This window comes from Nansenia antarctica (genome assembly GCF_963989245.1).
Source record: "Nansenia antarctica genome assembly, chromosome: 1".
Taxonomy (NCBI): domain Eukaryota; kingdom Metazoa; phylum Chordata; class Actinopteri; order Argentiniformes; family Microstomatidae; genus Nansenia; species Nansenia antarctica.
Window position 1 is genome coordinate 57,608,878 of NC_137674.1, and position 17,500 is coordinate 57,626,377.

Sequence of the window (17,500 nt, forward strand, 5' to 3'; positions counted from 1 at the left end):
GAGAAATGTAGAACCTTCACCCAGAATGTGTTTTTGTTCTGTTGTTGATCCTAAACCACAGGTTGTAGGGGACATGGATTTGAATTTCTGTTCGACTTTTCTAAAGCTCAAAGCAGACAGCAGATGATTTCACATGATTGAATTCTGATCAGTAAACAGTAATCATGTAAGATGTTAAAAACTGTTCATTTCATTTAGTGCTGACGGTGAAGAAAGTCAACCAAATTGTCAACAATTCTAGAGTGCCACGGGTGACTTTATGGTGGTGAGAATTCTTTGGCAGTTAGTGAGTTAATGTCAAATGAAATCCCATGCCATTGTAATTCATCCTTAATGTTTAGAGAGAAAACGCTAAGTGTTATGAATGGTGTTTGCACTGTGCCTGTACAGTGCCTGTACAGTGCTCTATAACTTTGCTACAGGATTGAGAATTATTTACCCAGAGTAGCCTTCACCAGCCAAGCCTGAAGGTCAGGACACGCGCACTTACGCACACACACGCACACACACGCGCACACACACGCACATACACACTAACACCCGCTCATTCTTGCTAACTCGTCTCTGGCTCTTGCACACACACACACACACACACACACACACACACACACACACACACACCCGTCTCACACTCTCACAGCATGCATGTGGCCCTAAGCAGCAGACCTGGAGGGCTGACAGAGTTATTCACATCAACACAGCCAGAAACGAACATCAGACACGCGCACACACACGCACACACACACGCACGCACACACACACACACACACACACACACACACACACACACACACACACACACTGTTGTGGATTAATAATGAGACTCAAGATATAATAGAATAAAGAAAATGGTCTTTCACAACTCGAGTTGGACCCAGCCACTTAAGGTAGACTGAGTGCCCACTTACACAAAACACATCTCTCATATAGTGTAAACAGCGATAGGAGTCTGCATTCCATAAGTGTAAGTATAATTGCCATACATGCCATATACAGTACATGTGAAAAATCCATTACAAAACACACACACTGGCTGGGTGTATGGCCTAAAATTCAATTCGATATTTCTTGTTTCTTTCCTTATTGCCTGTATAAGGCTTAGTATAAAGCAAAACTAAGCCTCATACAGGCAAACACACACTCACTCACTCACTCACTCACTCACTCACTCACACACATACTGTAGAGTGGGCTCTCAGGAATATCACAAGGCCTTCTCCAGCTGTTTATTTACTCTCTCTTCTCACACTATATCCGTTTCACTGTGTTTACGTTTATGTGTGTGCGTGTGTGTGTGTGTGCGCGCGCGTGTGTGTGTGCGCGTGAGTATGTGTCTCACAATAATCAATTTCCCAGCGTTTACATCTCATAGACAGCTACTGCTAAACACCAGATAGATACATCTGCACAGCCATCCTCTTCATGACTCGTGCGTGCGTGCGTGCATGTGTTTGTGCGTGTGTGTTTGTGCGTGTGTGCGTGCGTGCGTGTGAACCACTCTATTTCAGTGTGTGTGTACGGGTGTGTGAGAACCCTTGTGATTATTTGCTTGCAGAAGTGGACGGAGGGTCTGAGGTCAGTGATCCACAACTTCAGAGCCAACAACGTCTGTCCAATGACTTGCCTCAAGAAACAGTGAGTAACCACAATGCACCAGGCGTCGCACCGCAGGAACGGTGTCTCATCGTGACTTACATGCCGCGCGTGTGTGTGTGTGTGTGTCTGCGTGTGTGTGTGCGTGCGTGCATGTTTTCTCCTCTCTCATTTAGTTGGATGAGGATGTGCTTTCAGACCAATCAGAGTGGAAAGATCCCAGTACGAGGGTAAGAGGACCTGAGATCTATGTCTGTCTGTCAGCAGAAGTAGAAGAGATACCTTTTTCATGTCTCTCACAAACACCATGACGTTGTCAGCGATTGCTAACGGTAGGCCTATTATTTACCCGCTACGATGATTAATAATTAATAATAATAATAATAATAGTTTTATTGCCGTAGAATCAACTTATCAGTCAATCGTTGGTATTCAGTATTTTTATTCTCTAGGCAAAGGGGTCGGCCATAGACAGCGACCCTGGAGCAATTAGGGGTTGGGATGCCTTGCTCAGGGGCACTTCGACACGTGGCCAGCCGTGACTCCAGCCGCTGCGAACTGCCGACTTTCGCGATCGTTAGACTAGAGTTACGTAGCCGCCTCGATGACGATTCCGGATGTGTCTAAAGCTAGGAGCACGAGCCTCTCCATATCCTTTACACAACGGGTTGCTCAAACCAAGCATGGTGACCGGCGTGGTATAAAAGTGATAATACCCTCGGAGACATAATGTATTGTCAACATCGCCACTTGGTAGGAGTCTGCCAGCACTCAGCTGTGTCCCGTGTCTAACAACTGCCCCTACACGTGAACATGTTGACCATAAATCACAGCTTCTCTGGCATTATTGGTTAAATAAATCATTGTAAAATATGCCGGTAAATCCTAATGTGATGGGACCTGACTCTCTCTACCGTCTCTCTCTCATTTATCTCACCTCACTCTCACCCCCCCCACCCTCTCTCACTCTCGCTCTCTCACATTTCTCTCCTCCTCTCTCATCTCTCTCTCTCTCTCTCTCATTTCTATTTCTCTCTCTCTCTCTTTCTCTCTCTCTCTCTCTCTCTTTCTCTCTCTCTCTCTCTCTCTCTCTCTTCTCTCTCTCTCTCTCTCTCTCTCTCTCTCTCTCTCTCTCTCTCTCTCTCTCTCTCTCTCTGCGTTGCAGCATCACACGGACGTTTGCCTCGGGGAAGACAGAGAAGGGGATCTTCCAGGCCCTGAAGGAACTGGGCCTGCCCAGCGGAAAGGTCAGATACCATCACCACAAAGATTAAGATGACCGTGGATTATCAGACACAGGTGGTTTAATCCCCAGTGTTTCTGTCACGGTTAGTCTAGTTTCTAATCTGGAACTGTCACCCCTAGTACCCCGGCCAAGTGCTTCTAACCGTGGCCCTCTGTGTCCTGCTCTCTGGCTCTGAGACTTTCACGTTTCAAGTTTATTGTTATGTCACAGTACACAAGTGTAAGAGAGTAAAAATACTTAGGCTTCGATCCCTGACATTGCAGCACAAAACAATAAGGCAATAGGCATAATCCCAAAATAAGTGACAACAGTACAGGACATAAGTGACAAATAAGAGTATTTACAATTAGAATCTATCTTGCAATTTGTTGACAATAAGGCACTAGGCATAATTCAATTAAAAAAGTGGGATAGTGTGTTTCCTTTCTGACGATGCTGCGTTCTGCTCCCCACCCCCCCCCAGAACGACGAGATAGAACACTCCGCTTTCCCTTTCGACATCTTCTACGCCCTCACCCAGAAGATCTGCCCTCGCACCGACATCGAGGAACTCTTCAAGAAGATGTGAGTCCTGCACCGCCACGCTAACTCCCAACTCTCGACACCACTTGTGTATCAAGTCCGTACTGTACATACAGGGGAGGCTGGTGGAGGTAGAAATCATAGGACGGAGGGCTCATTGTAATGCATGGTGCCAAATTGTTATATACACATGACGTTATACCATTAAGGGTCACTAGTATACCTCCATACTAGTATTGCACTTTATAGTCTATACCCTATCATTATATACAGTACATGGCCTTCATTATAAACTGTAGCCATATTCACAATACCAGTACTCAGGTATGAACAGTAGTTTTTTTTACGGTTAGGTGAAACCCCCAGCTATGGTGATGCTATCTGTCTGTGCATAGTTGGAAGTTGAATGCAGGAGGTTATCAGCACCGGCTCTACTAACTACCTCTGGACAGCCTAACCCTGCTTAAAACAGTTCAACATTAACGCGTTTGTTTAAACTAACTGTTTAACTCACTTTTCTTTTCTTTTTTTTAATGTTCAACCCAGTGGTGATTTAACATGTTTAGTAATGTCCTGTTTTGGAAAGTGTAACATGAAAGATGCTCTAGTTTTAGTTGACCCCTTCATTAAGAAGAAAACCCTTTTGCTTATAGTACACTGACTTGCCAGGATTAAAAGAAAAATAACAATTTTTTATTTTTTTTTATTAATTCCTTTGCAGCAATGGGGACAAAAGTGATTTTTTAAACGTAGACCAGTTAGTCAGCTTTCTGAATGAAGTAAGCTCTTTATCATTCATTAACTTCTCTGTGTGACAGCTTGACCTGACATTCCGCCCCCCCCCCACCCTCCTCTGGCTCTGGGTAGAAGTTGCCCTCAGGAACAGATCTAGAATCAGCTGTCCTCCCTCCAATCCTAACCTTTAACCTCTAATGGGGGGGGACACACACAACTGAACTATGATCAGCATCTAGGGGCAACTTCATCCTACTCCTATGTGTTTGCATGGCCCCTCGCCCTGCCCTCATTGTGCCTCATTGCTGTAACTATGGCAACGCGATGGGTGGGTTCTGTCCCAAAGCTTCCTGCCCGGCCATCTTGCTGCTTGGTGTCCGTGCTGTGTACCGTGTGCTTCTCTTGGCTGAAACCCCCCCTCCCCCAATCTGCTTCAACCCCTTTCTCTCTGTGTGCAGCTGGCCAAAGTGTCCCCGTTTCTCTTCCTGGCTGCGGCTGCCTGTGTGTCACCTTGAAATGGATCCTCATTAGTTATAAAAAATAAATTAAAAAAACCTCTGGTGTTGTTATGATTCCTGCTGTCTGAGTAGCCCTGCTTTAAAAGACCTAGTCCCTCCCCCCCCCTCCCCAGCAGCCACACCCACCCCACTGTGTCAGCGACCGTGGCTCCTGTTTTTAATCTGGAACGGCCGCGAAAACGAAAGATAACGTGTCTGTCCCTACTAGTGTTACCTCACGGCCTCGCCTCACTCTGTCACAGCGGAATGTTGAGCCGTCTGTTGGTCTCTCTGCGCATAGATGTATGTGTGTGTGTGTGTGTGTGTGTGTATGTCTGTTGTTGGTGAGTCCGATGGCCCAGTTCCAAATCCAACCGAGGTCCTTCCCCCCCGAGGCCGGTACATCTAAAACGGCGGAGGTAGAAATCAGAGGGCTCATTGTAACGCACGGAATGGAACGGGCTGATACCCTACCCTCCTCGGGTCATTCTGCACGTTACAATTGACCTCCACCAGCCTCCCCTGATCGAAAACCATCAGACAAGTGTTACTGACATGGGCATGACCTTACTTCGGCCTCCTTAAGCTACCGTAGATGGCTTTTTGGTTCATATCACCGACACCAGCTCCCTTCTCTCAGATCTACAGGAAGTGTCTTGGGGGGGGGTGGGGGGGGTAGGACCTAGGAGTCTGTTTGGGATTGGGCCACAGTATCCATCGTGAGCTGTCTTTATGTGAGTGGCTGTGTTACATTTGCGCGATTGAGACGGTGTGTGTGTGCGTGCATGCGTTGAACAGTGTCTGTGTGTGTGTGACGGTTTGTATGTGTGTGTGTGTGTGTGTGTGTGTGTCCCTCAGAACCAGCGTGACCCGAGGCTAAACGAGATCCTGTTCCCCTTCTACGACCCCAAGCGAGCCATGCAGATCATCGACAAGTACGAGAGAGACCCCGAACTGAAGAAGAAAGGTGAGGGACGTTAGACATTGACAGAGAGAGAGAGAGCTAGAGAGAGAGAGAGATAGAGAGAGAGAGAAAGATGGACAGAGGGAGAGAAACATGGATAGAAATGAAGGTTGAGGAATGGAGACTGACAGAGATGAGGTGGAGACAGAGGAAGAGATGGAGTGAGAGAGAGAGATAGAACGGAGAGAGAGATACTGTTTTATCTTTCTCATACTCCTTTCCTGCCGTGGCGCTCTCTGCTCCAGTGCCCCTCAACCTTGGTATGACATGGTGTATGTGTCTGCCTCCTATCACAGCAGAGCGCACACACACAACACCCCTACTCCTCTACTGCCATCCCCTGGCCAACACCGAGTATTGCAGTGACTAACTTACAGTTAGTAAGAAACACGTTTAACTAACCTACTAACCTTCCCTTTTAATCCCCTCCCTTTTCCCTCTCTCCTAGCCCGTATGTCCAGCGACGGCTTCTGCAGGTATCTGATGTCCGACGAGAACGCTCCGGTGTTTCTGGACCGGCTGGAGCTGTACCAGGAGATGGAGCAGCCTCTGGCCCACTACTTCATCGCCTCGTCACACAACACCTACCTGACCGGACGACAGTTTGGAGGGAAGTCCTCGGTGGAGATGTACCGCCAGGTGCTGCTCTCAGGGTGCAGGTACGCGGAGGGGGAGGGGAGTGTGAGTGTGTGTGTGTGTGTGGGTGTGGGTGTGTGTGTGGGTGTGTGTGTGTGTGTGTGTGTGGGTGTGTGTGTGGGTGTGTGGGTGTGTGGGTGGGTGTGTGTGGGTGTGTGTGTGTGTGTGTGCGTGCATTTAAGTGAAAATAATATGTTGTCTACCAGGTGTGTGGAGTTGGACTGTTGGGATGGGAAAGGAGAGGACCAGGAGCCCATCATCACTCACGGCAAGGCCATGTGCACAGACATTCTGTTTAAGGTAGATACGCTCGCACACACACTCACACACACTCACGCGCACACACACACACACTCACGTACACACACACACACATACACACACACACACACACACACACACACACCACACACATACACATACACACACACTTACATGCACAAATTGACATATACTCACGCACACACCACACTCACACACACACACACCACACTCACACACACACACACACACACACACACACACACACACACACACATACACAGACAAAGCTCATATGTACACATATTCAAAACTATATATATTTGCACTGTATAATACACACTATACACTCTCACAGTCTGAACCAAGGTCTCATTCACTCTTTGCACACATACTATAATGTTATTATATACTATTTCTAAGTTTATTGTTATTGCATGTCAAGTAAGCCCCCTTGTGTTAGTAGATTGATATTGCATGTGATACAGACCCATAAACACAGTATCACACATAGGTCACTTTAGCTAAATACAAGCTTGGATGTTTGATGTTATTGTTTTTCTTTTACAACAGGATGTGATTCAAGCCATCAAGGACACAGCCTTCGTGACGTCTGAGTATCCCGTTATCCTGTCCTTTGAAAACCATTGCAGGTAGGTTAGATTTACAGTTGGAAATCAAACAGTTTGGCTTCGATTATTTATTGTTTTACCACAATAGTTGTGTCCGTTCTCGGTCATGCAGTTGTAGTTTGTAAACCCCTGGAGAGTGAGACGATGTTATTTGAGTGTGACGTCGGAATTGGATCGCTGTCTTTACTCCTGTGTGTCTCAGTAAACCGCAGCAGTATAAGATGGCGAGATACTGTGAGGAGTGCTTTGGAGACCTTCTACTCAGGCTGCCATTGGAGGGATACCCGGTAGGTGTATTTTGATTGGACAAAGAACCTGTGTATGTAAATATCAGCTGGATAGTGCTCACCAGGAAGTGAGATTTCATCTGACCGCCTCGCGAAAGCCGACAGTCCGACATTCGTGTCCGGTGTGAGATAATTAAATGCAACAAAATGTTATAGTTTTTTTGTTGTTAAAAGTCCCCACTTTTTGATGTTGTTGCAGATTGAAGCCGGGCGACCCTTACCTTCTCCCATTGAACTCAAACGCAAAATCCTCATCAAGAACAAACGCTTGAAACCTGAGGTGGAACAGAGTACGTTTGCGAACGATGACGGTCATACGTGTTAACAAAACAATAGTCCATGTTTACATTTACATTTTTGGCATTTAGCAGACGCCTTATTCCAAAGCGACTTACAATCAATACATTTGAATACTAAGCATGTCCTTGAAGGAGTGATGTAGTCAATATTCCATGTCTTGAAGGAGTGATGTAGTCAAAATTCCATGTCATGAAGGAGTGATGTAGTCAATATTCCATGTCCTTGAAGAAGTGATGTAGTCAATATTCCATGTCTTGAAGGAGTGATGTAGTCAATATTCCATGTCTTGAAGGAGTGATGTAGTCAATATTCCATGTCTTGAAGGAGTGATGAAGGAGTGATGTAGTCAATATTCCATGTCTTGAAGGAGTGATGTAGTCAATATTCCATGTCTTGAAGGAGTGATGTAGTCAATATTCCATGTCTTTGAAGGAGTGATGTAGTCAATATTCCATGTCTTGAAAGAGTGATGTAGTCAATATTCCATGTCTTGAAGGAGTGATGTAGTCAATATTCCATGTCCTTGAAGGAGTGATGTAGTCAATATTCCATGTCTTGAAGGAGTGATGTAGTCAATATTCCATGTCTTGAAGGAGTGATGTAGTCAATATTCCATGTCTTGAAGGAGTGATGAAGGAGTGATGTAGTCAATATTCCATGTCTTGAAGGAGTGATGTAGTCAATATTCCATGTCTTGAAGGAGTGATGTAGTCAATATTCCATGTCTTTGAAGGAGTGATGTAGTCAATATTCCATGTCTTGAAAGAGTGATGTAGTCAATATTCCATGTCTTGAAGGAGTGATGTAGTCAATATTCCATGTCCTTGAAGGAGTGATGTAGTCAATATTCCATGTCTTGAAGGAGTGATGTAGTCAATATTCCATGTCTTGAAGGAGTGATGTAGTCAATATTCCATGTCTTGAAGGAGTGATGAAGGAGTGATGTAGTCAATATTCCATGTCCTTGAAGGAGTGATGTAGTCAATATTCCATGTCCTTGAAGGAGTGATGTAGTCAATATTCCATGTCTTGAAGGAGTGATGTACCGGTAGTCAATATTCCATGTCCTTGAAGGAGTGATGTAGTCAATATTCCATGTCCTTGAAGGAGTGATGTAGTCAATATTCCATGTCTTGAAGGAGTGATGTAGTCAATATTCCATGTCCTTGAAGGAGTGATGTAGTCAATATTCCATGTCTTGAAGGAGTGATGTAATCAATATTCCATGTCCTTGAAGGAGTGATGTAGTCAATATTCCATGTCTTGAAGGAGTGATGTAGTCAATATTCCATGTCTTGAAGGAGTGATGTAGTCAATATTCCATGTCCTTGAAGGAGTGATGTAGTCAATAGTCCATGTCTTGAAGGAGTGATGTAGTCAATATTCCATGTCTTGAAGGAGTGATGAAGGAGTGATGTAGTCAATATTCCATGTCTTGAAGGAGTGATGTAGTCAATATTCCATGTCCTTGAAGGAGTGATGTAGTCAATATTCCATGTCTTGAAGGAGTGATGTAGTCAATATTCCATGTCTTGAAGGAGTGATGTAGTCAATATTCCATGTCTTGAAGGAGTGATGTAGTCAATATTCCATGTCTTGAAGGAGTGATGAAGGAGTGATGTAGTCAATATTCCATGTCCTTGAAGGAGTGATGTAGTCAATATTCCATGTCCTTGAAGGAGTGATGTAGTCAATATTCCATGTCTTGAAGGAGTGATGTACCGGTAGTCAATATTCCATGTCCTTGAAGGAGTGATGTAGTCAATATTCCATGTCCTTGAAGGAGTGATGTAGTCAATATTCCATGTCTTGAAGGAGTGATGTAGTCAATCTTCCATGTCCTTGAAGGAGTGATGTAGTCAATATTCCATGTCTTGAAGGAGTGATGTAGTCAATATTCCATGTCCTTGAAGGAGTGATGTAGTCAATATTCCATGTCTTGAAGGAGTGATGTAGTCAATATTCCATGTCTTGAAGGAGTGATGTAGTCAATATTCCATGTCCTTGAAGGAGTGATGTAGTCAATAGTCCATGTCTTGAAGGAGTGATGTAGTCAATATTCCATGTCTTGAAGGAGTGATGAAGGAGTGATGTAGTCAATATTCCATGTCCTTGAAGGAGTGATGTAGTCAATATTCCATGTCTTGAAGGAGTGATGTAGTCAATATTCCATGTCCTTGAAGGAGTGATGTAGTCAATATTCCATGTCTTGAAGGAGTGATGTAGTCAATATTCCATGTCTTGAAGGAGTGATGTAGTCAATATTCCATGTCTTGAAGGAGTGATGAAGGAGTGATGTAGTCAATATTCCATGTCTTGAAGGAGTGATGTAGTCAATATTCCATGTCCTTGAAGGAGTGATGTAGTCAATATTCCATGTCTTGAAGGAGTGATGAAGGAGTGATGTAGTCAATATTCCATGTCTTGAAGGAGTGATGTAGTCAATATTCCATGTCTTGAAGGAGTGATGTAGTCAATATTCCATGTCTTGAAGGAGTGATGAAGGAGTGATGTAGTCAATATTCCATGTCTTGAAGGAGTGATGTAGTCAATATTCCATGTCTTGAAGGAGTGATGAAGGAGTGATGTAGTCAATATTCCATGTCCTTGAAGGAGTGATGTAGTCAATATTCCATGTCTTGAAGGAGTGATGAAGGAGTGATGTAGTCAATATTCCATGTCTTGAAGGAGTGATGTAGTCAATATTCCATGTCTTGAAGGAGTGATGTAGTCAATATTCCATGTCTTGAAGGAGTGATGAAGGAGTGATGTAGCCATCTCAGGCAGGTTGCTGTGTGTTGACTGCGTCTGGTCATCTGTTGTACAGAGCAGCTGGAGTCCTTTAAGAAGCACATGGAGGCAGGGGAGACCAACACACCAGCTATCATACTGGGAGAAGAGAACGAGGAGGACGCAGAGAATGGTGAGTGCTCTGTGTGTGTGTGTGTGTGTGTGTGTGTGTGTGTGTGTGTGCGCGTGTGTGCGTGTGTGTCTGTGTGAGCTTTGCGTGCGTGTGAGCTTTGCGTGCATGTGAGCTTTGTGTGCGTGTGTGCGTGCACACGTGCGTGCGTTTTTTGAACATACCGCGGATGGTTGTCGCACAGCGAGACAGTGTATTCATATCTCTGTGTCTCTCTCTGTCTGTGTGCGTGCGTGCGCGTGTGCGTGTGTAAGCAGTGGATGTGAAGGACGTGACCCCGGAGCTGAAGACCGGCGAGGAGCAGCCCCCCCCCGGTGAGAAGCAGCCCCCTCCCGGCGAGAAGCAGCCCCCCCCCGGCGAGAAGGAGGAGAACTGCGAGAGCGTCAGCGTCACAACCGTCAGCACCAGGAAAGAGGAGGACAGCACGGACAACAGTATCAAAAAGGTATGTGTGTCTGAAGACCCAGACAGACTCGCAGAGATACCCCCTAACTGGAGACAAAGTATGCCTTCGCAAATCTTCGAATTCGTCTGTGGTGAATAACATTGTGCAACCAAGTTTGTTTCGTACGCTAAAAAAATTTTTTACACCCCTTGGACATGACGCTGGTATGTCGCAGGGTCTTACCCCCCAATCCAACCCTTAATGCTGAGTGCCAAGCAGGGAGGCATCGGGTACAATTTTTATAGTATTTGGTATGACTCGGCCGATGATCGAACTCACGACCTCCCAATCTCAGGGCGGACACTCTAACCGCGAGGCCACTGAGCTGGTCAGACAGAGAGATATGTTTGTTTGACACGCTTCTGTTGTTCGTTCAGGTGACTGAAGACGAGGTCACCGAGATTTCCGAGGCCACAGAAGCGACAGACGCTACAGACGTCTCAGAGGCGTCCGACCAGGAAAACAATAAGAAGGTGTGTTACCTTCTGCACACGCACACACTCACACCCCGTTATCTGTGTTGCCCATTTATTGTGCTCAAGAGTAGTCCTTGTGCCCCGCGGTGGTGTAGCGGTCTAAGCACTGGCCACTAGTGCAAGCTGCCCACCGGGTTCGAATCCCAGCTCGCCAGATCCGGATATGGCTGGGGCACACACGGGAGCGGCATATTGGGCGGCCGCTCCCGAGGGCGGTATAGGAGTATTTCCGGACAAGGATCCGTCGCGCAACAGCGCCCCCGGGGTGCCGGAATAACAGGTGCTGGGCTCGAGGAGCCAGTCAGCTAGTCTGCCTGGCGGCCTCTTCTGGGACTGCCGGCCACGGGGTCGTGCGGCGGATCCTTCGCAATAGGCAGGGGATAATTGGATGCTAGGTTGGGTTCAATTGGCTACCAAATTGGGTGACCAAATCTAAAAAAATAAAAAAATAAAAGAGTAGTCCTTGTGACGTTCCTTCTCTGTTCAGAGCACAGGGTGAAGAGAGTGTGTGTGTGCAAGTGTGTATGCGTGTCTGACTGTGTGTGTGCGTGTGTGTGCGTGTGTGTGTGTGTGTGTGTGTGTGTGTGTGTGTGTGTGTGTGTGCGTGCGTATGTGTTTCCCTCTCATTTAGAGTGCAGAGCCAGCGGAAGACGAGGAGGCTCTGATCGCCTCGTACACGTACGTAGGAGCCACAACCAACATCCACCCGGTCCTCTCCGCTATGGTCAACTACGCACAACCCGTCAAGTTCCAGAGCTTCGACGTGGCAGAAGGTCAGGTCACCTCATACTACTACTCACTTATCGACGTTCAAGGGTGACTATCCCAAGCGCTCCGTAGCTTAAGTAGTAACTTAGTTTCTCTCCGACAACAACCCAGCAGCTGCCAAGCCACGAGAGAGTTCGCTAATATGAAATAGAGATGTTTGTAGGTCGGTCTCCTCTGCGTAAGCTAAGGAAGAGAGTTAAATGGAGAGCTTTGCTGGTCTAGGTCTAGGCGTGGGCCTGGATCCAAGAAATGAAATAAAGTACTATTTAACACGTGCCTTTTTACCTACTAAAAGAGCCGCCTCAGGGGGTCAAATGCATGCACACAACGACCACTAGTTGGCCGCTTGTAAATTAGTCTGCCTCCTACACAGAAAAACTCCAAAATAGCGTTATATTAGCTTATCCTGATGTGATTTGGAAAATGTAAGGATACTGGGTGGTAGAACGCACATATCTAGGAAAAGTCATGAAAGGAGCGTCAGCTTTAACACGTTTGGAGTGAGCATGCATGAGGCTCTCGTGCCACCGTGCCCGGACATGTTTGATGTGTGGTACGGATGGGAAGCCTTCACCGGTGTGTCTGAGGTTCACCTTCACATGGTGAACCAAGGGAGATATGGAATAAGCGGTCATAAAGTGTAACCATTAGAATCTGAACATATGACTGATGGGTGGAGTCGTAATTGCAGCTTTTTTTACTGTTCATTCACAGTTAAATTACAATATAAGCTAACAGTCACTATAGGATTTCTAAATGTTCGAGGGAAAGCTTTCCGAAGCTAGCTTGAAAAAGATTCCTATTCGGACACTCCTAGATGAGATCAGATGTTTGCTGACTGTTTCTTTGGGCTTTCTCTTTCAGAGAGAAACATCCACCACAACATGTCGTCGTTCAACGAGTCGGTCGGTCTGGGCTATCTGAAAACCAATGCCATCGAGTTCGTCAAGTATCCTTCCAATGTCAATGAGGTCATGTGACACGTTCTAGTGTTTGGTCCGCATGTCGGCATCCGATTTAATGTTCAGACTTTTCGTTCGAAAAATGTGAATACATTTCCGCGTTGTTGAAAATCAATGACACATCACTAGTCAACTAACACAGCTTGTTTTGTGAGCCTGCTAACAATGTAAAGTAATGTTATAGTTAACTAGGTAGCAGTGGGGATTACTCACCGAATCCATTGCATTGCAGTATTTTGGCTTGACTAGCAAGTTTGTGTTGTGATTCTCAACAACGTGTTGCAAAACAAAAAGTGAACATTTTGGTTGGTTGCCGACATGCGGACCAAAACACTAGAACGTATATGCAAACATATGCAAACATCATACCGAGGTCATCCGTTATTCACCGTCTTAATTAACGATCGTATCAAAAGTGAAACCAAAGAAACTAGGATCCATCGTGGGCCTCTTGAACCAGAAACTGAAACTTTGCAGTTGTAACTTTGCGGTTTTAGGTCACCTACATTTGAGGGGATTGGAGGGACAGACCCAGTGTTTATTGGACATGTTTGTCTCCTTCTGTGGAAAAAGAGCCCAGCCTCTCTGGAGAGGCCAATGTGCCTTTGGACTGTAGAACACGGACTCTTCCGCCCCACTCCCTCACACGCACACACACGCACACACACACACACGCACACACACACACACACACGCACACACACGCACACACACGCACACACATGCACACATACACTTACTCCAAAGGGACTGCAGGACGCAAGCTGTTCCATGCTAAAAATAGCCCTGCGGTCCGTTTGACACACACACACACACATGCTACCCTCTCTCTCTCTCTCTCTCTCTCTCTCTCTCTCTCTCTCTCTCTCTCTCTCTCTCTCTCTCTCTCTCTCTCTCTCTCTCTCTCTTTCTCTCTTTCTCTCTCTCTCACACACACACACACACACACACACACATACACACACACACATACAACAATGCTACAATCGCTCTCTTTCACACACGCACAGACACCACACACACACACACACAAACTACACTACACACACACACACACACTCCCTCCCCTTTGTTCTTTTCCTGAGCGGTAGCGCGCAGCTACAACAAGCGTCAGATGAGCCGCATCTACCCCAAAGGAGGCCGAGTGGAGTCCAGTAACTACATGCCTCAGATCTTCTGGAACGCAGGCTGCCAGATGGTCTCTCTCAACTACCAGACCCCAGGTACCAGATCACACAGAACCCACGGAACACACAGAACACGCCACAACGGAACCCTACTCACGCCCCTCCACGGCACGCGCCCCATCCCACTGATGTCCTAATACCTGATTGTGTTTCCACTCTGCTGTGAGCCTGGTAGAATACAATAGAATACAATAATCTAGAATACAATAGAACAAGTTGTTGTAAACAAACTCTCTAGCTCTCCACTGCCGCTGAATAGGAGTATGTAAGAGGTTGATTGAATCGATGCAGGGAAACAAGGTTATTATATAAAGGTCGTCGATTGACAACTTTACTGCTAGAGTCGCTCTTAGCCCATGCTGGACCCTTTTAACGCAACTCTCCCAACGAAGACATCCAATCAACACACACACACTCATACCTATAGACTGGTACTGTCATGCCAGATTAAGTCCGCCTGGCCAAATAGTGTCCGCCTGGTCTAATCAATGTCTTTCGAATGTCGTTGCTATGCACTTATCTAATCTTCTTGCACTTGAATAGCATTACAGTTGATGCAGGCTCAGTTGTCAGCTATAGATTTTAAGTTGGCATAGTCATTTTATATTAAAACACCTTCTAGCATGCTAATTTCACACGCGATTCGCTCTGTAATGTTACAGAGTTGGCTGGTTAACCCACATCACATCAGCCAAAGTAGTGATAAATATAATTCCTTAACTGGATACTACTTTGTTTCCAATCATAGCTAGCTAGCTTACTTACTTATCAAATCTAGCCTACTTACTTATCAAATGTAGCTTTTATGTTTATATTTACATCAGGCGGACACTATTTGGTAGGGGTGTAACGGATCGCCCCCCACGGTTCGGCACGCATGTGTACCGCGGATCAATTGCAAAATGTAACCAAGTAATAATATTACTTAATATTAGTTAATATCCCTTGTAAATCACAATGTAGAGTTGCCATGAAAAGATAGACGCGACAGTTGCGTGCTTTGTTTTACTCTAAAGCGCAATGATAGGTTGATAATGGGGGAAGAAATCCAGAACAACAAGGCTGCGTTCATAAATTCGCTCTGGAATCTGATCAGCATTCATGGAACGCCTCTTGTCCAATCAAATTACTTGGTCCCTTTATGACGTCGGACCCAGTGTGCTCTCCGGCGCTCTCAGAGCAAATTTACGAACGCAGCCCAAGTGTATCATGGTGAGTGCTGCTAATGTTGGCGACAGAGAAGAACTTGAAATGCCTCCCTCGTCATTTAAATCCCATGTATGGCAGCACTTTGGCTTCTCTGTCAATTATAACAATGACGGACAGTGTCATTGGAAGTGTGGTCGATAAAAAAGTTACGGTGTTTAAGCGTTGTGCAACGAGAAAGTCGTACGAGCATGGCCACACATTTGCCACGACATCACCCTGGTGTGTTGATGGGAGGCACGAAAAAGGCAGCTTGACAACTTCTGATAATGTAGCCAATTTTTTCATACCATGTTTAAAGTAAGGTTTCACTTTATTATTTAGTTAAAAGTGGCATAAAACATGTTTATTTGTCTGCTTTAAAGAGCCCAGTGATTCATTGCTGCAACCAGGTGCCTCCTCCCTCTCTCCTACTGCATCATTTAAGTTGAATGTCTGTTTCTGTTTAATATGTAGCCTAATGTTTGAGTGTAGAATATGTTATGTATGAATGAATGAATGAATGAATGGACTTTATTGTCATTGCTACAGTACAGGTACCAAACAACGAAATTTAGGAGGGGTGGCTCCCCTGGTGTTAGGAAAGGGGGAAAAAAAATATATATTGTATGTATTAGGGATGGACGGTTTCCAATTATTGAAACCGAAAAACCGTCAAAGACTAAAACCGGGGTTTTCCGGTTAACCGAAAAATACATTTAAAAAAAAAATAAAATTAAAATAAAAAAGAGCGCCAATTTCAAATAATTGAGCCCTACTGCTACAATACACTCATGTCGAACACCATTAAAACACCGTAAGCACAGTCGCAACACATTTAGGCTACTTAGTTTCACAAATATAAGTGGAAAGGCAGACTTTTGTAAGCTACACCATACATGAAAACACATGAACACTTAACACACCAGCTCCGCTGATCCAGGGTGCACGCCTGCACGGAAGATCATCTCTTGGAACAGCGTCTTCATTGAATGAACTGCTTTCTCAATATCTTGGTTCTTAGACAAAGTTTCAGCTGCTGCTCAATGTATTTAAATATTTGAATACTGCTCAATAATCACTGAAATATTAGACTTAGAATTATGCAGTGAACATACTTAAAGCTTTTCATAAAAACCACATGCCGCGAGACTGACTCGTCCTGAACTGTCGTAAGTCAATCAACAAAGAATGCCCCATCAAAATAGAAGTGCCCATGGTAGAGCTGTCAAAATAGAGCTTTCAAAATAAATGTACTAATACAGATAGAGATAAATACAGAACTACCTTTGCGTCACTAAGTGACCGCGTATCTTCTGAGACATGCGTTCTGTCATCACTTTCAGTAGCGCCTTCACACACAGTGGCGCTGTGCACAAACACTCTTGATCCGTATAGCTCTTGTTTTATTATATTGTGGTTTAGTAAATACTGCACTTGGAGTTACATTCAATGCATGATTTGTGCTATAGAACATAAATAAAGTTTGATTGATTGATTGATATCAAATCAAATCACATTTTATTTCTATAGCGCATTTCTCACAAAAGTGACCCAATGCGCTTTACAGAGAGCAGCGAAAATGATCTTATTAAATGTAAGCGAGTAATTGTAAAAAACCTTTCCTATCTACCAATAACTGAAGGCAACTATCTTTCCCATAGAGTGATTTGTTACCCTTAAATATAATCCCAATTAGATATTCATCCTCAGTTATTCTTCACAACTGACCAAACCTCTCACTCATTGCGCGGCAGATTCAGACTGTATCATTGTTATTTTCACACACGACAAACATGTGACATGTTCCAGTTTTATTCTTATTCTATTTTATTCTTAAAAAAATAATAATAATCCGGTTTCAGACGGTTTTGATAAAAAACC

The 17,500-nt window shown here is 44.9% G+C and overlaps 1 protein-coding gene across 1 annotated transcript in view; it reads left to right on the forward strand.

Annotated features, from left to right (window-relative positions):
- Positions 1-17,500, forward strand: part of plcb4b (phospholipase C, beta 4b) — a gene marked incomplete at both ends in the record, with an annotated part of 44,207 nt that overhangs the window by 12,457 nt on the left and 14,250 nt on the right. The window contains 17 exons of the mRNA XM_080550401.1: positions 1,556-1,635; positions 1,770-1,823; positions 2,759-2,840; positions 3,303-3,403; positions 4,083-4,140; positions 5,452-5,560; positions 6,006-6,216; positions 6,400-6,493; positions 7,028-7,107; positions 7,289-7,373; positions 7,573-7,663; positions 10,501-10,596; positions 10,851-10,885; positions 11,416-11,511; positions 12,146-12,287; positions 13,147-13,231; positions 14,343-14,467. Of these exons, the coding sequence (XP_080406527.1) occupies positions 1,556-1,635; positions 1,770-1,823; positions 2,759-2,840; positions 3,303-3,403; positions 4,083-4,140; positions 5,452-5,560; positions 6,006-6,216; positions 6,400-6,493; positions 7,028-7,107; positions 7,289-7,373; positions 7,573-7,663; positions 10,501-10,596; positions 10,851-10,885; positions 11,416-11,511; positions 12,146-12,287; positions 13,147-13,231; positions 14,343-14,467 (1,624 nt within the window). The remainder of the gene's footprint in view (positions 1-1,555; positions 1,636-1,769; positions 1,824-2,758; positions 2,841-3,302; positions 3,404-4,082; positions 4,141-5,451; positions 5,561-6,005; positions 6,217-6,399; positions 6,494-7,027; positions 7,108-7,288; positions 7,374-7,572; positions 7,664-10,500; positions 10,597-10,850; positions 10,886-11,415; positions 11,512-12,145; positions 12,288-13,146; positions 13,232-14,342; positions 14,468-17,500) is intronic.